Genomic DNA, 22,029 nt, shown 5'->3' with positions numbered 1-22,029 from the left:
ACAACTGAGTGGAAAGCTTTCAAATGGTAGATGGCAAAGCAACCTCACACCTCAAATTCATCCTTTCTTCCATTTGCTTTGTTGCTGAACTTGTCAGAGTACTGCCGCAGGTTCCCTGATGTTTCTCACATGCCTGTGAGGGTCCTGCTGTGTTTTATTATGAGTGTAAATGAGATAGACGTGTGCATGCACTGTATTGGAGTGTTTTAGATTTAGATTAGATTCCCCCACAGTGTGGAAACAGGCCCTTCAGCCCAACAAGTCCACCGACCCTCTGAAGATTAACCCCCATCCCGCCCTCGACCCATTTCCCTCGGACTAATTTACCTAACACTATGGGCAATTTAGTATGGCCAATTCACCTAGACTGTGGAAGGAAACCAGAGCACCCAGGGGAATCCCATGCAGACAGAGGGAGGATATGCAAACTCCACAGACAGTCGCTAGAGGCTAGAATCGAACCAGGGTCCCTGGCGCTGTGAGGCAGCAGTGCTATCCACTAAGCCACTGCGCCGCCCCTAGTTTTAGTGTTTAAAAGTCAAACAAAACAACAAAGAATACCAGATAATACTAAAGCTTGGGTTAACAAATGGCCATTTGAGGGGTTGAATGGCCACTAGGTCTCTGCTGCTAGGTCTGTGTTGATGTTAGAGTAATATCAATTGGGAGGCAATGACTATATTCAATGACAGCATTTGCTGAAAATTCAGTAGAACCACCACTACTAAATCCCACACTATCAACCCACTGGATTTTACTTTTGACCAAAAATTGAACTGGACTAGCCATATAGACCTGGACTAGCCATATAAATACAGTGGCTACAGGGGCAAGAAAGAGGCTCGGCAGACTTCAATGAGTAATGTATCCTGACTCCCCAAAGCCTATCCACTACCTGAAACGTACAAGTCAAGAGTGTGATGAGATTCTCCCCAAAGGCCTGGATGAATACAGCCTGAAGAAGCTCAACACAATCCAGAAGAAAAGATAACCCACTGTTTGGTACTATTTTCACAAACATTCACTCCCTGCACCATCAATACTCAGTAGTAGTAATATCTACAAGGATACATTGCAGAAACAAAATCACCAAGGCTCCTTAAACAGCATCTTCCAAACCTGTGACCATTATTAGCTGGAAGGACAAGGGCAGTGGATACATGGGAACATCACCACCTGCAAGTTTCCCTCCAAGCCATTCATCACCTTCACTTGGAAATATCATCACTTTTCCTTCAATATCATTGGGCCACAATCCTGAACTCCCTCCCTTAGGTCATTGCGCACCTACACCAAATTAACTCCAGTGGTTTGTGAGGACAGCCCATCACCACCTTTTGAAATGAATCCAGGGATCATCAATGAAATGCTGCCCCAGCCAGCGTGTGAATGAATAAAGAGGGGGAATGGGTGCAGACCAGTCATTTGGGCCTGTCAATTTTGCTCAGCCATGGGATAAGATTATGGTCGATTTTCATTCTCAGCTTGACTCTACCACCTATCCCCATTGATTCTCAGTGCAAGAATGAATTGATCTCAGCCTTGACTGTTCCTCACACCAAAAGGATCCCACAATTTACCAAGGATCTGAGTGAAGAAATGTCTCCTCGTGTCAGACAATCTGTTATCTTAACCTTACAATCCTTAGATCTCGACTTTAACAGATGTGCCCTTGCCTTCAGTTACCCCCATAACCTGAACTAAGTCAAGATCTTTTGCCTGCCTCTTCTGAGTGGGAGAGCAAGTGAGGAAGAGCAAATGAGCGAGAGAGGGACAGAGACAGAGAGGGACAAAGATAGAGACAGAGGCAGAGAGAGACACACTGTCTCTCACAGTGCATGGGATTGTTGTCGAGTGCAATTAATAGCTGATTTTAAAAAAAAATCATTCATCTGGCTTGATCAGTACTTATGAGCAATCCCTAATTGCACAGAGGGCAGTTAAGAGTCAACTACATCACAGGCCAGAGCATGTCAAGATGGCACATTTCCTTGACAGGAGGAGGACATTAGTGTAATCAATGGGATTTTACGACAATTGACATGATTGCCATTGGGCTAGCTTTTTCTTCCAGATTTTATTGAATTCAAATTTCACCATCAGCCGTGACGGTATTTGAACCCATGTCACGAGAACTTTAGCCTGGGGTTCTGGATCATTTGTCCAGTGATATTACCACCTTCAATAATTGCTTTTCAGCATAAATCAGATTAAGTGATGTCTAAATACTGTAGTTGTTTGAGTGCAAATGAAAGCTATTGAAAGCCACTGATGTCAGACGATATCAAACATTTCTGGTGATAGAGATCTGTACAGCACTTCAATATTGTGGAGCTTAAAAGAAGTAGGGATGGGAAATCACAAATTGAGACAGTAATTGAATATTCTAAACAGGATCTTGGTATTCTTCCGAAAAATATCCATCATCATTTTTAGAAGAATAGTTCAAATGTATAGTCCTGCAGTTTTTAAATGGACCAAGGTACTTAGACAAACTTTAATATAAACTTTATCACTTAAAAAAAGTATTATTCATTATGTCCTCCTTCTTGGAGGTGCAGAACATTAGTTCTGTTTAAAACTTTCGCAATGCATTTGTATTGTGTGATGTTTTCAACCATCTTGTTTGCATGGGTATCTTTCAAGTTCTTCCCAAGATGTTAGAGACTTTCTTTGTAATAGGCTCTGAGTGGAAATAGAACAGAGTACAAACAGCAATTGAGAGAGAAGCTCAGCAGATCTAGCCACATCCGCAGAAAGACAGGTGAAGCTAATGCATCGAGTCCAATATAACACACTTCCTGTTTTAATTTCAGAATCTCCAGCATTTGCAGTATTTTCTTTTCATAAAATGTTCGTGTGAAGTAGATGGCAGTGGAAATTGTGATGAGCAAATTAATCTAATAAATTCACTGTCCAGCTGGCAAAGTTATCGAGTGGATCACACAATGACAGTTTTAAAACTGTCTCCTCAGTGCATTTGATGCGTATGATCTCATTGCCTATTCGTGTTGATGGCTGACTTCAAACAGGATACATCATCATTCCACACCACCCCTGCCCAAATCCCACTTTGGGGCAGCAGCAGCAAGAAAATCTGGGCAAATTTTTCTTACCTAGAGAGCATGTAGAATGTGCAACTTATTACTGTGTGGAATCAGTGAGCCTATGAACATAAGCACTTTCCCTGAAATGAATGTAAGCACATCAGAAGAAAGGATTAGAAACATCCATTGATAGGGTTAAATGAAAATAAGCTCATGGCGTTTAACTACTGCAATTGCCCAGTTGGTCTTATGTCGTTCTATTGAAAGAAATCTGGAGAGTGCAAAGCCTGCAGTAGAAATATCTGACTGAAGTCGCTTTAGTTAATCTAAGAGAATTATTGAACAGCAGAGATGTTCAGTCCCTATTGTCAGAAGGGTGGATGTAAAGACAACAGAACAACCTGAAGAAAATCAATACTGAGATTATTTCCAAGCTACTGACATTTGACTAACTTTCACACAGGGAGATTAACTATTTTGATTGCTGCTGACCTCAATTACACAGTCTATAGATATAAATGGTCAGAGGCAATGTATTAATGAGCTTTGTGCCTCATTGGATGCCAATGCGTCAATCAGTAGTCCTGCCTCTCAGTGAGGAGGATTGAATTAGATCTTTTAGAGAGATATAATGCACTAAAAATGACTTCAATACTTTGTCAGGGCATATCCTATACAGAGTATATATTTATAACTCAAATTTAATTTTCACTGAACAAACATCATTACATAAATAAATTAAAAGAGAGGTTATTTGTTTTTAACCAAAATCTTGATCATTGTATTGAATCAGTGGTGGACATGAACTTATACAGATGAAGAATTGAGAACTAAACAGCTGCAACATTCTCTCATACCTAAATCACCCTTCAAATTCTTGCCAAAACTTTAATGGTTATCAGAACTAACAGGAATACGTTCAAGTCTCTACACTATATTTCAAGCTGTTGATATGATTTAGAGGTGCTAGTGTTGGACTGGGGTGCACAAGAGTTAAAAATCACACAGCATCAGGTTATAGTTCAACAGCTTTATTTAGAAGCACTAGCTTTCAGAGCACTGCTCCTTCTTCATCAGGTGGTTGTGGAGTATAAAATTGTAGGACACAGAATTTATAGCAAAAGTTTATAGTGTGATGTAACTAAAATTATACATTGAAAAAATACCTGGCTTGTTTGTTAAGTCTCTCATCTTTTCGAGTGGGCATGTTGGCTTCAGTTCTTTCATATGTAAATCCCAGAACTTCCTTAAAGTTACATTCTCAAGTGAACTTTTACAATAGGTGCCATGTTGGCCCAGATAATGCACTGAAGGTGTGTGGTGCCCTGTGTGAGGCTGTCTGTGGTGGTCTGTTATAGTGGTGTTGTCAGGACTCAGGACAACTTACTAAGCTGAGAATTGAGACCTATCGTCGGAAGCTGACTTGACTGGCTTTGCCAATCTACCTCCAGGCCCCTGCAAGTCGCAGGGAACAATACAGCTACCTGAAGACAGCAACCTCACCTGGAGACTAGGATAAAGAGTGCACCAGGCTAGCCTAGAGCAGCAGACCTGCCTGTTTCAGCACTTGCTGTGGAAGGAAAATCTCTTCAAGCAGGATGGCCAATGGCAACTGTGGCCCAATTGCAAAGACCCTTTCTTAAATTTTAGATTCAAAACTGTTGAAGAGAGAGTGCACATCTCCATTTTGGACGCTGTCTCCCTCAGTTACCTGCCATGGTATCCTGTTGTTTCATCAGTGTTGCAGGGTTTCCCCATTTGTCACCCAGTTTCTGAAGCCTGCTCGCCATTCTTAAATGAATGGGCAATCACTATCAGGTGGTGAGATTGCCAATGTGGCAAAAATCCCAAATAAATGATATTAGATTTCTGTACCTCATAAGGTCCTGAAGCCCACAGATAACAATGTGCCATAAGATTCTGATCCCAACACGGAACATTTTGTTAATCCAAAGAAACAATTGCTGGAGAAACTCAGTTCTGGCAGCATTTGAAGAACGGTACCAAAATGTCAACTTTGCCTTCCCTCCATGGACGCTGACTTTCTGTGAAAATTTGAGTTTTTGTTTCAGATTTCCAGCATCCATAGTCTTTTTCTTTAAAATAAAAAAGTGTGCTTATTACAGAATAGGCTTTGGACCAGCATTTACCCTCATAGTATCGCAGCTATTTAAGAAACAGAAAGACTTCCACTTAGAATACACTTCATGCAAACAAAAGATGTCTCAAAGCACTTGACAATCTATGAAGTATCTTTGAAGTGTATCACTTGAGGAAAATGAGAAGATTAACATGTGAACAGCAACCTCTTACAAAACGGCAAGGTAAGGCATTCTCCTCATGTTAACGGAGGATAACTATTGACCAGGAGACTCGAGATAATTCCTCTGCTCTCATGTAACAGATCCCGTGGCATCGCTTTGCAATGGTCCACCTGGGTAGATGGGAGCTCATTTTAAAAGTCTTATCAGAAAGACAAATCTCCTGTGCAACTCCCAAAGCACCGCAGTGGATTGGTAACTCTAACATTTGTGCTCAAGTCCTGCTGCAGGACTGATTGTGAAGGTGAGACTGTTCCCAATTAAGTCATTGCTCATTCATTGCTACAGGTAGCATCGTGCAGCCAGAATATTACAAGTACAGCAGACAATAGCTGTACTGCAGCAAAGACTAGGGCATTACAGAAGGAGAAACTAGCAAAATGAGACAAACAGATCCATCTTGCTCGAAGTACAAGTTTGATACGACCTGCTTATTTCCAAATACTGCTAACGTTTTTTTTAAATAAGTGTGGGTGATGACAGTTTCTGTAGACCGTTAAGGTTCGCTTTTGGGAGTACACAGTCAGCTGTACAAACCATGACCACTTGGTCATGAACACTAATATCAGGGATCCTGGAGCACAAGAAAAGCAGCATAAGGAAGAATCTAAAACGTTACATGTCACAGACCTAAATGCATAGAATTCGACAGAAGCAGAGCCAGGGTCAGGCTTTGGAATATCACTGAAAAATGGTAAATATAACGGGTTATTATTTGTTGCGACCAGATAGAGATTGGGATGGAATGGAGAAGGATTAATGTGTAGCAATATGTAACAGGACAAACACTCACCCTTGGTTTATGCCCCAGTCATTTCTGATGCAGAGATGCTTGTGAACAGGATCTCTTGTATATCCTTCCTTGCAACCACATTCACCTGCAGAAAATAAAGTGAGATCAGATTGATCAACAGCTCCATGAACCAGAACGAAACAGGTTTTACAAGATTTCCCCAAAAAGGCCTTTTCAGACCAGACCGAAGAACAGCTATTTATCTGAATCTTATTATTTCAGGCACTCAGTAAAAAAAAGTTAGATTAGAAACAAAAACTTTTTAAGCGGAGTTGACAAGCCCCTGAAAGAGAGAATGAAATTGTAATGTGTAAATTTACCCCCGTTTTTCAATGCAATGCGGGTAGCATGTCAGCTTCCTGCTGCTTGCTCATTTGACCGACTTCTCAGGGTTGCTACCACTAACTGAGGCTTTGATTAATTTAATGGAAGGGGCTGAAAGCTGAAACTTCCCAGTGCCGTGTAAAGCTAATACACTAAGCATGTTCCTGAGATAAAAGCAAAAAGTGCTGGGAATACACAGCACATCTGTCAGCATTTGTGGCGAGAGAAACAGAGTTAACAAGTTTCTGATCAATGCCTGCTCATCAGGACCAGAGACCGCTTCATCGGTTCGGTGTCCCCTAACCTGCCAATGAAGGAATCATGATTAGAATATCCATTGCTGAGTTTGGGTTAAACGATAAGACTGCATACCGCTGTGGATGGCAGTATCCTCCCACTGAGACCTTCTTCCCAAATCCTGCTTGCCCCTCATTCCACAATCTCTGCAAGCTACTGATTGTGTAAGTACACACCTCATACCTCCCCACCCTGGCCCTCACACCACAATGATAAATCTCGAATTACTTTCCTTTTCTTTACCAAAATGAGGTCCAGACTGAATGAGCAGTGAAGGGAAAAAAAAAATGGAGAGGTCACTTAATTTTACGCTTGTAGCCACCAGAATTCATTGCGTGTATCCTCCAAGGTAGTTCAGAGACGGGATGGTGAGAGGTGACAGGAGGTAAGTGCAGCCAGGGGAAGAGGGAGACAAAGGATAGCACAGGTGCCAGTGCAAGAATAAACGTTTTGCTGCAGAGGACTCATAAGAGGATTTCCCACTTCTCAGCTAACTGCTCGGTGAATTGGGAAGCCTACCAGAAACCAGTGTCAAGAGGAATGATTGCACCAACCCTAACAAGGGAGTCACAGGGGGAATGGTCTCTGTGGAACGCAGATAAGGGTGGGGAGGGAAATAGATCTTTGGTGGTGGGGTCTGTTGTAGGTGGCAGAAATGGCGGAGAGTAATGCGTTGTATCCAGAGGTTGCTGGGGTAGAAGGTGAGGACCGGTGGCAGGGGTGGGGTCTGTCCTTATTGCAATTGGAGACTCCCTCGTTCGGTCCATGCCCACCACCAACCCACTGCATCCCCCCCACCCCCAGTCCAAGAACCTTCCTCTGCCACCGTGAGAAGTGCAAAACCTGTGTCCACACCTCGCCCTCACCTCTAACCAAGGTCCCAAAAGGATCTTTCCTCATCCATCAGGGATTTACCTGTACTTTCACACATGTCATCCACAGTGTCCATTGCTTTCGATGTGGTCCCCTCTCCACTGGGGAGACAGGATGCCAACTTGCAGAACGTTTCAGAGAACTTCGCTGGGACACATACACACTCAACAATCCCACTGCCCTGTGGCCAAAACACTTGAACTCCCCCCTCCCACTCCACCAAGGACATGCAAGTCCTGGTCCTCTTCTAACGCCAAACTCTAGTAGTCAAGGTTATATTTTATACAATAGAGAAAAGGCCCTTCAGCCCATTGAGTCTGCACCAGCATATTTTTGTGTGTGCTAAGGGGAAGACGCCTGGAGGAAGAATGCCTCATCTTCCGCTTTGGGATCCTCCACCCACACGGGATCAATGTGGATTTGACCAGTTTCCTCATCTTCCCTCCCCCCACCTTATCCAAGAGCCAACCTTCCAACTTGGCACCACCCTCGTGAACTGTCCCACCTGTCCATCTTCCCTCCCACCTATCTGCTCCACCCTCCTCTCTGACCTATCACCATCACTGCCCTCCCACCTTCATCTACCTATTGCATTCCCCCAGCTACCTACCTCCCAGCCTCACACCTCCCCCATTTATCGCTTAGCCCCCTTGTGCCACCCTCTCATTCCTGATGAAGCGCTCATGCTCGAAACATCGACTGTCCTGCTCCTCGGATGCTGCCTGACCAGCTGTGCTTTTCCAGCACCACACTTTGACTCTGCTCCAGTATCTGCAGTCCCCACTTCCTCCTAAAAGGTTCAGAGCCATACACTTTATACAGTGAGCATGAATGCCTGCAGATGTCTCCAACATGTTCAGTGGCACTTAATCCTACAAAGTCACAACTCTGAATGGAGCAACATTGAGGAGAAACAAAAGTCAACTTGGGGAACTGTGCAGTACTACAATTGTGCTCTTAGCACACACAAAATTATGCTGGTGCAGACTCAATGGGCTGAAGGGCCTTTTCTCTATTGTATAAAATATAACCTTGACTACTAAAGGTGTGGAAGACCATGAGGATGGCAACCAACTTGCTAACTCCATGAAAAATTCAACAGACACCCACAGATTGCAAACACCAGTATGGAGATTAAATCTCCAAAATGTTACACCATTACAAGATCTGGAATGATAACCAAACCACCAAAATGTTAGAGGTGAAAGTGAAGACTGCAGATGCTGGAGTTCAGAGTCAAAATTACAGTGGTGCTAGAAAAGCACAGCAGGTCAGGCAGCATCTACAGAGCAGGAAACAAAAAAATCAATGTTTCAGGCAAAAGCCCTTTATCAGAAACGAGCAAAGTCCTGATGAAGGGCTTTTGCCTGAAACAATTTTCCTGCTCCTTAGATGCTGTCTGACCTCCTGAGCTTTTCCAGCATCATTCTAATCTTGACACCAAAATGTTATACAGACTCTCAATGTTTCTGTTATTGTTGCGGCATTCCAAAGATCCAAGGGTTAGGATGAAACAGCACAAGTTAGAGGCTGGATGCATCCTTAGTTATCAGTAATTGTAAGGTGCAGACAGACTTGTTAAATAAACCCATTTGAATGCTTTGGGTAAACCAAGCCTGCTCATCTGGGTTACTTGCATTTAACAGGCAGAAATACTCTACGGTCATTTTTGTTTTTGGGTTTTGACCAAAGTGAATGCTGTGATGGACAGTGATAGAAGAAAGGTAACTTTTGGAACATATAGTGAATAATGGAGTAAATGTACTGTTACTGCTTAGCCCAGGGAGAAAGTGATTGTGTTCTTTTTCCTCCTGCTCCTTCCCCTGCTGAAGCCACTTGCCACGTAGCTGGTGCCAAGAGCTGTCCCCTCAAGGTGGCAAGATTGGGCAACATCCTATAGATTACCACACTTCTCGAAACCTTCTCTGCTCCGTATCACAAGCTCCTTGAGAGCCGTCTGGGCAAAGGATTATGCTGAGGTCTGCTCTATCATGTTTTGTGTGGCAGTATAGCCTTCACTACCAACACTGAGCATGTGAATGGGTTGTGCGCAGGGGTCTTCAGGAATAGGCAGCTCTTGTTGCTAAGTAGCTACCCTTTCAGTTTGCTGATGGTGACAGCAGACAACGCTAGAAAGAAAGTATTGAGAAAAGGGAGTGTGACTGCTGCCAAAGCATTGAGCCACATTATTTGCTGCTATGGCTCCACACCAGCTAGATGCAGAGGGAATGAATCTCTTGGTTTTAGTACAAGATGGAATTGACATTTAGAACACACAAAACCCTGTGCACATTGTCGACGGTGCCCTTCAGAATAGCACTGTTGCATTTAAGCTACATGCTCACTTGGACAGCTTACTTTTAGCCAGAGAGAATGAAGTGCATTTCGACCTCACCAAACATAACCTCATTATGCAGCAGTGGGTGGCACGCTGCACGATGTTGCAAATACCTCTGCCTCAATCTTGGGTTCATGAACACATTCACCTTCTTAGCCATTGGAAATTCAATTCTTACACTGCTTGGAGATGGGAATTGTGACAGTGGAAGGTAGATTTCACAATGACTTCCATTAAGATGCACAGGTGTCTCATGCATTGTTCCTTGCTGAGGTAGCAGAATAGTTTCCTGGAAATCTAGGTCAGATAAGGTATCTTGCTGGGAATCTTCCTCTCCCTCTTCCAGTTACCTCTTGTTTTTATTATGTTATTTCATGGAATATAGATCTTGTCAGCCAGATCATTTAGGTGTCCATGCCTAATAGTCCATGAACAGAATTTTTTCCAAAGCCATGTTTGAGAGTCAAGCACATTGCTCTGGACTTATGTAGGTCAGTTTCCAGCAGTATGCCCCATTCTACATCACCTTTGCTCATTTTCCAACATGTTGATAGATGCTCCACAAACTCCCAACAGATATTCACCGTACATGTATTAAAGCCCACATAGCACCCAAGTCAATTGATCCCAGATGCTGCAGATGATACTTTATTGTCCGAGAATACACACACAAATACACATAGCCCAAAACACTGACACTAATGAAGCGAGTTTCAACCGTCCAATTCAGTTGAAGTTATCAAACCTTCTTCATTTTGGACTGCACAATTACGGAATATTGTATTCATTTATCATCTGTAATAATCATTGAATCTAAATGTTTTGTAATTGCAGTGAACATGGGGGTGACAGACAGTCAGTCAGTCAGTCGGCAGAAGCTGCATCTCTGCTGTTTTTATTTATGGAGACTATCATTCTTGATGCTTTTGCTGGAGCTGAAATAGCAATCATTTTGATTAAAATTGTGTCTGGGCTCATTTGAAATGAATGAAGTTCAAATATTTCCAAATGTCATCTGCAGATACTATCTCAGCCTTCAAAGCACCTTGAACTGTACTGAACATTCAATTAAACAAAACAAGTCTGTCACCAGGATCTACCTATCATGAAAAGGAAAACTGCACTTGTCAATCGCTCCTTTCAACACTGAAACAGAACAGTTGTTACTTGCTTGTGATCAGAATGGTGGCTAGTGTCTGCATGTCATTTTTTCAATGGATTGCATTTTCCCCATGTAAGATTATTAAACCTAACAGACTCTGACCCCAATTCCCTTCCTTGTAGCAAGTTTCATTCGTGAGAAAATAATAGAGGTCTGCTGATTACATGATTCAGTGGTTGAGCACTGATTCAAACCAAATAGAAGATATCAGTCTGGTTACCTTGTGCAAGTAGAATTTTCTCCCTCGTTTTGTACAACAACACATTTTAAACATAAATCTCGCTAAAGTATGACTGAGGGAAGAGAGCTGTGGTTGGACACTACTGTGCTCTCACATACAGGCAGGTTGTTCAAATATAACTCCACTTGTTCTGATATTTTCATATATTTAGAGTGCAATTAACTCACTCCATTTCTTTACAGCAAACAGTATTGGCATTTCAAAACTGCTCATAATTCTGTACTAATTGGGCAACGTTACTTAAAAATTGCATCGAGATAGCTAGTGTGGGATATAAAAAATGGCCATTAGTGCAGTCATTACAAGTCCAATCACATAGTTGGGGGTTATTTACAGAATGCCACATTATCTTCAACGCATTATGACTGACCTAAACTACTGATGTTTATTGCTGGCACATGTTGTTGAGATATGTGATTCTGGAAGATCATCATTCCTCACCTTGATGAGCAAGAGATGTTATGCTGAAAAAATGATTTCTGAATGTTCTAAATGAACCAGCAGGAAGCAGATCTGCAGCATATTTCCAATTTGATTCAAATACATCAACAAATAAATATTTGCACTGTATTATCTTGAAGTGATATTCTTCATGAATGTATTTGATTGAAAATGCACACATTACCCATCATAAATCTTGTCCTTGCACTTGGAGCAGACTGAGACTGTAATCATGTCTGCCTGTCTGCAGGGCTCCTTGAAATGATTTCCCATTTACTGACTCCACTTGTATCTCTGTAGCAACACGGAGTCATCACAGCTCTGCTTAAAATTACTCTGCTCAGCTTATACTGTATTTAGTAGAGATCGAGATAAGTGGTGAACTACAGTTCTAAGTTTTGTTGTCATGGGAGACCCTGTGCACCTTGTCGATAACAGATGAGATGATACAATGTGGTATGCCCCGTCAACGGGTTGTTCAGTTATAATGGAGAGTATTACAGTGCCTCCCAGTGGTGCTTCCCTGTGTTGTTTGTAGATTATGAAGCAGACAACAGTAAATTGGCAATGTTACACAATGAATGATTTTCCTTTCAAATAAAGTCAATGGCCTGTTACAAGCTACCACTGAAGTTCGATTTCTCCCTTTCCACAGCATGCAGACTATAAAATCAATGTCTTGTTAGAGGATGGAAGGTGATAACAGATTTTCCTAATCAGGTTATTTCAATAAAAGGAGTTGGAAAAAGGATAAAACAAGAGAGGTGACATTGCCCACAGCACATTTTTTTGAACTGACCAAAATCTGGAAACTGAATGGTCTTCTTTTTGAGTACACATTTTGTGATCTCAGCTGTACACATTATCCATACATTTATGTACCAGCAACGCAACATGGTACTTGGTAAAAGTGTTTTTCTCGAGCAAAGCTCATCATCTTAATTTGGAAGCACATTTATATTTAAATTCCTATTATAAAACTCAAATCAATGCAATTCTAAAATGAACAAAAGTAATAACAACTGCGCTTGGTTTTACTGATATTTATAACAGTAGCTAATAAAAACTTGGGAATTGCAATGTTATAATAAACCGTTGTGGCTATTGTTCAATAAGGAAGGTTCAGATTTTATCTCGTGTGGATGGAGTTGCTTCACTCTCAATATATGCTGTTGATATTGGTATGATTTTTGCCTCAAACAATCACAAAAAAGTGTCAGTTTAGAAAGCCAATGGACAGCAAATGCTTGGCTCATCAGGTTAACTCAAGTACTGAAATGTAAAATGAAAAGAATGTAAAATTAATATTAATCCGTGGAACATTAACCATGGTTAGTAATATCATTTACATGGTAAACTCATTGCTGTGCCTGAAAGGCACATGACCCGATTGTCTGATCTATTCCTGCAGGAGTCAGACAAATTGGCTGAAAACACAGCAGATGGATAAAATGAAACCTTTATTTTTGTAATTAATTGGGCATATAACTTCAGCTGGTTCCAGTTGTAGTTTTTAAAAGGGCTGGCTTAAAATAGCAAAATATAATGCTAAATTCTCCTGGCTGTTTAAGCACTGCATTCATACTGGAAGAAGAGTAAGAAATTTAATCAATTGCGAATCACTGAATAATTGATTGGGAGGGTGAAGAGGGAAAGCAATCAGTTGAAGGAATGATGTACTGTTGTTGGCTTTGGTGGGGGGCGGTGGTTTGGAAGTGGTGGTAATGGTGGTTGGAAGAAATCAGCAAAAGGGACTAGTGAGTTTGGACACAAGAACGAGATGCATTTTGAAAGACTTTGACAATAGGATTAGTAGATGAACTAGATTTCATGTGGGCTAGGAATCAGGTTGCAGCAGTATTTTGGATGAGCTCTTGTTCATGGAGGGTGGAAAACAACAAGGAGGGCAGGGGAGTTTGTACTAATCAAGTCTGAAGGCAGGAAAAAGACACAAGAGGGTTTCCACAGCAAATACATTGAGCCAGGCAATGTTACAGGTGTGATGGTAGATTGTCTTTGTAATCATAGAATCCCGACAGAGTGGAAGCAGGCCATTCAGCCCATCAAGTGCACATCAAAACTCAGAAGAGCATCCCACCCAGACCCATCCCCTTACTCAATCCCTGTAACCCTGCGTATCCCATGGCTAATCCACCTAACCCACACACCCTTGGACTGTGGGAGGAAACTGCGGTACCTGGAGGAAACCCACATAGACAAGGGGAGAATGTGCAAACTCCCCACAGACAGTTGTCAGAGGCTGGAATCAAACCTGGGTCCCTGGCACTGAGGGGCAACCCCTCCTAACTGAAAGGACATAGTACTGATAGCTAAATTTTCAGTCAAATGCAATGCACACAGTTGAGAGAGTCAATATTAGAGGCCCCCCCCCCCCTTTGGAACTTTTACTTTCAATCCAGCTTGTGCCACAAACCTCACTCACTCAAATCAATCTGGAAAGATCTCTCAGTGGTCACATAGTTTACTCTAAATCAGTGAAGTGCCCATTTAAAAAGTAACATTTCAATCAAAAGCACAATAATTTGCAAACATAATTCTGAAAGGCTCATAAATCCATACAGTTACATTTTGTGCCAGAAACTCACCGTCTAACAAATACCTATGCTGTCAGTCATGCCTCCGTCTTGAAGCTTGTAGCTTTAAAAATCGAGTGATTTGGAAATGTTATGATATATCTCCAGTGCAATTGAGTCTTGAACCCTGATATTCTGGGCCACAGGTAGAGATACTCCACTGCACCACCTTAAGATCATTCAAATCACTATTTACTGTATTTCATTCACATGCAAAGTAAATACCTTATGGATTTCTGCTCATGCTTGGCTTATCAACAGTTCAATATGTTCAATCCTTTCCAAATTCCCAAGTTAAATTCTCTTATTTTGAGCCTAAATCTAAGCTTTGCAATAACCTTCCACCCAATTGCTGGAAGTTATGTCTCTTCCCTGCTACTTGCTTTCAAGCAGCATTTTCTTCCCCTCTTCAGAGTAATTCTTCAAACATAATACGTGTCTCTTCATACCTGCTTAATTCCTTAATGCTGTTTTTGCTCTCCTCCTTCCCTAGTTCACTGAAGTTGTGGTCGTTTTCACCCCAGGTATTATCTTGGAACTCTCAGCTCAGAGACTGGAGATCATGATTCTTTCAAAGAGCTGAGCACAAAGTTTGGGCTGATTCTTCAGTGAAGCACTGAGCAAGTGCTGCATGGTTGCACATGTTACTTTCAGATCAGATATAAAAGGACCCACAATACTATTTGAGGAATAGCTGTGAGTTCTGCTAGTATTTGGTCAGCACTCATCCCTCAAACTGCACCGCAATAGATTACATTTCTGATCTATATCAGCCGAATTTCTTCCACCTCAAAAGAATTAAACAAGTGTTCACACATAAGTGAATTACAGACCATGGACCAAATAATGACTGGTTTGAGCATCAATAAAAATATTCTGTTGTGGAATCTAAGTAAGCAGGCTGTAACGCAAAATATTAATGACCATTGTTGCATATACATTTATTATATCTTTTATAGACATTAGCTGCAGCACTTTTTTCACTAGGTTTTTACAATTTAAGCTGAAATTGTTTTTTTGAAACTTTCAACATGATAAACATCGCTAATGTTTAATGGGATTCATCACCTAAGGAGAGTCATACAGGTTGGAAACCGTCCCTTTCGACTGTGCTGAAATGTATTCCTAAACTGAACTAGTCCCACATGCCTGTGCTTGACACAAATCCCTCTAAATCTTTTCTATACGCATGCCTGTCTTTTAAATGTTGCAATTCTACTACTTCCTCTGGCAGCTTGTTCCATATATGCACCACCTCTGTGTGAAAAAGTTGCCCCCCCCGGTCTCTTAAATCTTTCCCCTCTCGCCTTATGTCCCTTAATTTTGGATTATCCCACCCTAGGAAAAAGATATTTGCTCTTCACCTTATGTATGCCTCTCATGATTTTATAAACTTTTATAAAAGCCTCTGACACTCCAGGGAAAATAACCCCAGCCTATTCAGCCTCTACCAATAGCTCCAACCTTTGTAAAATTCTATTAAACTCATTTTGCAACCTTTCCATTTTAACAACGTTCTTCCTATAGCAGGGCAACCATACTTGTTCACCACTGCAAAAGTGGCTTTACTGATGCCTTGCACAGCTGTAAGAGGACATCCCAACTCCTATACTCAATGCTTTGACTGATGAAGGCGAGCATGCCAAACACCTTTTCCACCACCCTGTTTAGCTGTGACAAGGAACTAAGCACTGCACCCAGAGGTCTCTGTTCAATAACACTTCCAAGGGCCCTACCATTGAATGCGGAAGTCCTGCCCTGATTTGTCTGACCAAAATGCAATTCAGTAGTCCCCCCCGTACACGTGGAGGATTCATCCCAAGACCTACCATGGAAGCCCAAAGCAGTGCATAGGTGCAAACCCATTCTTTTAAATGGGAAATCTACCTTCCTGGCAGTCCCTGAATCTGGAATATGTTCAGGCCGCGGTAAACCATGGGTAACTGAAACCGTGGAAACCAATGCTGCGAATACAGCAGTCGCCCTGTACTTCACATTTATCTAAATTAAACTCCATCTGCCTTTTTAAGCTCACTGTCCCAGTTGATCAAGAACCTATTGTGTTCTTTGATAACCTTCTTCACTGTCCACTATACCAATTTGGAGGACATTCGCAAAGTTTTCATGGTGGACTGGATGCAGAGAGTCAGGTAAACTACAAGCATAGTTTTCCATTCATCACTTCAAGAATTTGACAATGAAGGAAGCCAAAATACTACAGAATCAAGTGCATTGTTTGGCTTTACACAGTTATCCATAAAAATATCCCAACCTGTTGTCAAGCAAGACTGCAACACCTGACCTGATGGTGCGTCTTTGAGCCAGTCAAATATTAAGACTGCTTTGAGGGTCAAAGTGAAAATCTGGACTGCTGGGTTGGGGGATCTCTCTGTTCCGCGATCAGTCAATAAACACTAGCAATTCGGTCTGTTTCTGTAAGATTTCACACTTTATTATCACGGCCAGGCACAGGTTGTCCAGCAACGCAGTGGTTAAACACTTCTGTGTCCCTAGGAGAAACTGCTGCGTATGGCTTAAGACAAAGACGTTTTTGAAAATAAGTACAACCATGGCTACAGAGCAGATTCAAACGATTACCAATCAAACTTAATAAAAATGACATTATTGACAGCAACTTAGCCCAATGATATTTCCTGGGAACCAACCTTGCTTTACACATCCAAGCTTCATTGTCTCACTCTGCACCTGCACTTGCAAGGTCAGTTAGGATGGCTAGTAATGTCTTATCTAGTCTATTTATTTCTGTGATGTAAAGGAAGCATTGTCTGCTAATCTTTGTTACAGTACTCTATGGTAAATTTAGGAATGCAGCTTCTAGCAGGGTTAAAAGCCATTTTGTCATGTTACATGCATTAAGAAGCCATTTCTTTGTTAGGAAGAGCATGTATTAAATGGTTGTTCCTAACAACAGCCTGTATCCAGATTTCAGATCCGCAAAGGTATAAACTGAAACCTGATAACTAAACTCTTTCCTCAATCTACTGGTAGCTTCCAAGGCTCCTTCACGTTGAATTGAAACTTAATTGTGACGCACATATCTCTATATTTCCACAGTGAAACAATGGATAGACATATAATATCTCTCCAAAAGATCAATGAATAAGTATTACAAGGAGGCCATAACAAGGATCACAAAAGAAAATGTCAACACTAACCAGGACACTGCATCTCCCCTCCAGGAGTTACACACTTTGAATGCAGCAACTATTGTCTGCACGATTGCTAACAGCAACAGCACACACTGACAGGAACACTGTTGGGAAGAGGAAGAGTAGCGATCATGGAAATGCCATCGCTTTCAAGTTGGCCCTAAATCATCGGTGGCCTATTTTCTGTTTCTTTACTGTCACTGGGCCAAACTATCCATTTATAATCATATGAAATCACCTTCAAGCACAAAAATGGAATGATCCAAAAAAAATTACACCCCAACACCTTCTCAGGACATTGAGTGCTAGATAAAATAAAAGAAAGCAATAATTTGTGGAAGGAGAAGTTTCATTGTTATCATCTGCAAGCTCCTTGCTGACAGTTAAATATTTTAATTAAAATTTGATAAAACCCATTATTACACCAGATAGCTAACACCTAGGGAGTACATCAAGGCATTGATCTGTAGAAGTGTTTGGAATAATTAATAACTTGCAAGTGCCACACAGCCGTAGTTAGATTACATTCCTATATTGTGTGCGTGTGTTTCCTCAGCATTCTATGTAATTGCAACATGAAGGAACACAATATAAAGCTATTATCTAGCTACATTGAATAGAAATTTTGCAGTGGAGTTCAAACTAATGAAATCTAAAAAAATACATTTGTAGATTCATACAATAATTATGTAACTTGATTTACGCTTACCATCAAACTCATTAAAGAACAACTTCAGATCTTGAAGTATCCACAAATCACAAACCATAAATCCACAGTACAATTAACACCACAGTAGTATTTTGATAAAGACAGAGAGGGTTTAAAGAACAAAATGTTCTTCTTGGATCAAGCCACTGACAAAAAAAGAATTGAGTGCATAATCTAGGTTGATGCCACACTGAGGGTACGCAGCATCAGAAGAGGTGACATTGTTCAAATGAGATGTTAAGCTGATGATTGTCTGGATTTTATCTCCCAGGTGGATGCATTTAAATAAGAGTAGGAAAATTCTCCCTGGATCCCGTCAACAGTTATTCCTCAACCAACATCCAAAAATAAGCAATCTGCTCACAGTGAAAGTTTCCAGAAGCAGAAACAATATGCAAATGTTTCAACAGTAACTATACTTCAAGGTACTTAATTGACTCTAAAGTATTTGGTTAACTCATGTCATGAGAGCCAGTGTACAAATGCATGCATTTTTTTCTATCAATTGAACATAAATTGGTGTCTTTCAAAGGCTTACTAATCAGGTTTAACTCCATGAGTAACTGTTGCCCTTTGCTAAAACATCCACCGATGCTAAACACCCAAAGCCTTTTGACATATTTATTCAATTCAATGGAAGCAGACAATTGAACAGTTCTGTCAAGAGGAAACAAAAGGTGAAAACCTGCCATAATAAACTTATTGCCACTAACTGAATTATTGGAGCTGTTTCTACAGTTAAGTAAACACTCATTTGACTGATTCACTTTTTCTCTCCTCCCCCCACCATGTTCCAACTTATCGATACTTTTACGGCCACTGATTCGTTTTTTCTTGACTTCTCCAAATTACAAATATGCACTCCTGCACATCTTACTTTCACCCAGTGATCTTGCTGAGTTGAACTTAAAAACTGCAACGAATCACATTATTTCTTATTCTTTCCATTCGTTTACAATTGTGACACTCCACACTTCACTCGCTTTTCTTTGCTCCTAATATTCTGCAGGTATATGAAAACACGCTGAGTGCCATCTAGCAAGCACTTATTGCTTTACCCTCAGAACTCCGCTGTTCTTTCTGACTTGCTGGCATGCTCCATCAGAAAGGCTTTCATTTTGGTTTCATAGAATCAAAGAAGTTGCATTTTGGTAAGACCAGTCAGAGAAGGACTTATACAGATAATGTTGGGGCTTTGCTGAACGAGACCTGGAGATGTAGATGCGTAGTTCCTTGAAAGTGGAGTCGCAGATAGATAGTGTGGCAGGCTTGCCTTCTTTGGTTAGTGCACTCAGCATAGGAGTTGAGACATCATGTTGCAGCTGTACAGGACATTGATAAGGTCACTTCTGGAATACTGCATTCAATTCTGGTCTCCCTGCTATCGGAAGGATGTTGTGAAACTTGAAAGGGTTCAGAAAAGATTTGACAGGATGTTACCGGGATTGGAGGGATAGAGCTTTAGGGAGAGGCTGAATAGGCTGGGGCTATTTTCCCTGAAGCATCCTGGGCGGCACGGTGGTTAGCACTGCTGCCTCACAGCGCCAGAGACCCGGGTTCAATTCCCACCTCAGGCGACTGACTGTCTGGAGTTTGCACGTTCTCCCAGTGTCTGCGTGGGTTTACCTCCGGGTGCTCCGGTTTCCTCCCACAGTCCAAAGATATGCAGGTCAGGTGAATTGGCCATGCTAAATTGTCTGTAGTGTTAGGTAAGGGGTAAATGTAGGGGTATGGGTGGGTTGCACTTTGGCGGGTCGGTGTGGACTTGTTCGGCCGAAGGGCAACCCACTGGAAGTAATCTAATCTAATCATCAGAGGCTGATGGGGAACCTAATAAATTCATAAGAGGCATGGATAGGGTGAATAGCCAAGGTCTTTTCTCCAGGATAGGGGAGTCCAAAACTTGAGGGCATAGTTTAGGTTGAGAGGGCAAAGATTTTAAAAAGGGACCCGAGGGGCAACTTTTTCCGCACAGAGGGTTGAGAATCAAACGAGCTCCATCAGAGGGTGAGGCGGGTACAATTACAACATTTACAAGGCATCTGAACGGGTATACGAATAGAAAGGGTTTAAAAGGGATGTGGGCCAAGTGCTGGCAAATGGGACTAGATTAATTTGGAATATCTGGTCAGCATGGATGAGTTGGAACAAACGGTCTGTTTCCATACCAAATAACTATGTCTAAGTAGAAGGACTCTATTTAGCCCATTATGTTGGTGCTAGCTATTTTAAGAGCCATTTCAAGCCAATTAGTCCCACTCTCTTGCTCCAAAGAAAAGTAATTGATTCCATAACCTTGACTGTTTCTCACTCCACAGACATTGGCAGACCTTCCAAGTTTCTGCTTTTACCCCCATCTGCAGTGTTCTGCTATGATTTGCTTTGCTATTCTGTTAATAAATCAAAAGGTATGTGCTTTAGTTCTCAAATTGGTCTTTACTGGCATGTGTCAGTATATTTGAGTGAGTATTTGGTTTCATGGAGTTTAAATCCTGGGCTGTTGTGAGAGTCAAATTTAAGTCAGAAGAAAAATATAAATATATCAGAAAGCCTGTTTCCTGTCTATTATTTAAAATCACAGCATTCAACGGGGTTGAAAACTCTCCCTTTTCAAAAATTTGCATCCTAGTGTAATCAACGGGTTATAAAATAACCAAAGCCCCTTTAAAGGTTATAAACTGAATCTGCTACCTTCACTCATCCAATCAGAGCATTTCAGATGATCAACATTTTCTGTAGTTATTTTTTTCTCACATTCCTGGCACTTTAGTGAAAACTATTGGAAGATAAACTGATGAGCCCTTGACAGACAACATGGCGATTGAGATGCAGGTCTATAGTGACCTTCCAATTCATGTCAACTTTTGTACTGTCTTTTGCATGAGAGTAAAGTCATCATAGTCTTTTCGGACCACAGAGCTGCTCTCTCAGTGGTGAGGCAGTGAGCGAGACACAACTGGTGGTGGCTTAACCTTGGGGTCATTGTGCCTCAGGTGAGAGGAAAGGTTAAGGACAGTCATTCTAAGGTAACCTCAGCCGATGCAGAAATTGAACTCAAACTGATCCCCCTCCTTTGCATTATTTGATCATTATCATGATTTCTGCAGCAGCCACCTCGAACCATGCTGTGGGTCCACATTGTTCAATGTCAATGCTACTCAAAAGTTACACTCTGTATCACAGAATGCCTACAGTGTCGACAGAGGCCATTCGGATCATCGGGTCTGCACCAACACTCCAAAAGAGCATCACACTCAGACCCTGACTCCATCCTGTTATCATATCCTGTATTTCTCATGGTTATTCCATCTAACCTACGCATTTCTAGTCCCTTAGGGGAAATTTTGCATGGCTAATCCACCTAACCTGCACATCTCTGGACTGTGGGAGGAAACTGGAGCACCTGGACCAGACACAAGGAGAATGTGCAAACTCCACACAGTGACCCAAGGCTGGAATTGAACCCAGGTGCCTGGCACCAAGAGGCAGCAGTGCTAATCACTGACCACAATGTAGTTGTCTGTTAATGATATGCTGTATCCCTGAAAGAATAGGGATATTGTGTCGATTTCAGTTTCTTAATGTTCAGCATAATATTGTGCAGCAAAGAGCTTTGGCTCACTAAGTAGAAAATAGTCATCAACATTTCCCAAAGTTGTAACCAAAAGGAGGTTAAAAGGAAAATAAGTGTCACCAGAGGTGCAGCACATCCAGTGACA

At 41.5% G+C, this 22,029-nt stretch overlaps 1 protein-coding gene across 1 annotated transcript in view; it reads right to left on the bottom strand.

Moving 5' to 3' along the window:
* astn1 (astrotactin 1) overlaps positions 1–22,029 on the bottom strand; it is a 2,207,527-nt gene that overhangs the window by 1,152,842 nt on the left and 1,032,656 nt on the right. Inside the window, exon 8 of the mRNA XM_043700015.2 lies at positions 6,162–6,246. Within this exon, the coding sequence (XP_043555950.2) occupies positions 6,162–6,246 (85 nt within the window). The remainder of the gene's footprint in view (positions 1–6,161; positions 6,247–22,029) is intronic.

The sequence above is a fragment of the Chiloscyllium plagiosum genome, unplaced genomic scaffold (genome assembly GCF_037043375.1).
Source record: "Chiloscyllium plagiosum isolate Xiang-an unplaced genomic scaffold, Cpla_swu_hap1 HiC_scaffold_9, whole genome shotgun sequence".
Classification (NCBI taxonomy): Eukaryota; Metazoa; Chordata; class Chondrichthyes; order Orectolobiformes; family Hemiscylliidae; genus Chiloscyllium; species Chiloscyllium plagiosum.
The sequence above is the reverse complement of the archived record's forward strand: the minus strand, read 5'-3'. Positions and strand labels throughout refer to the sequence as shown.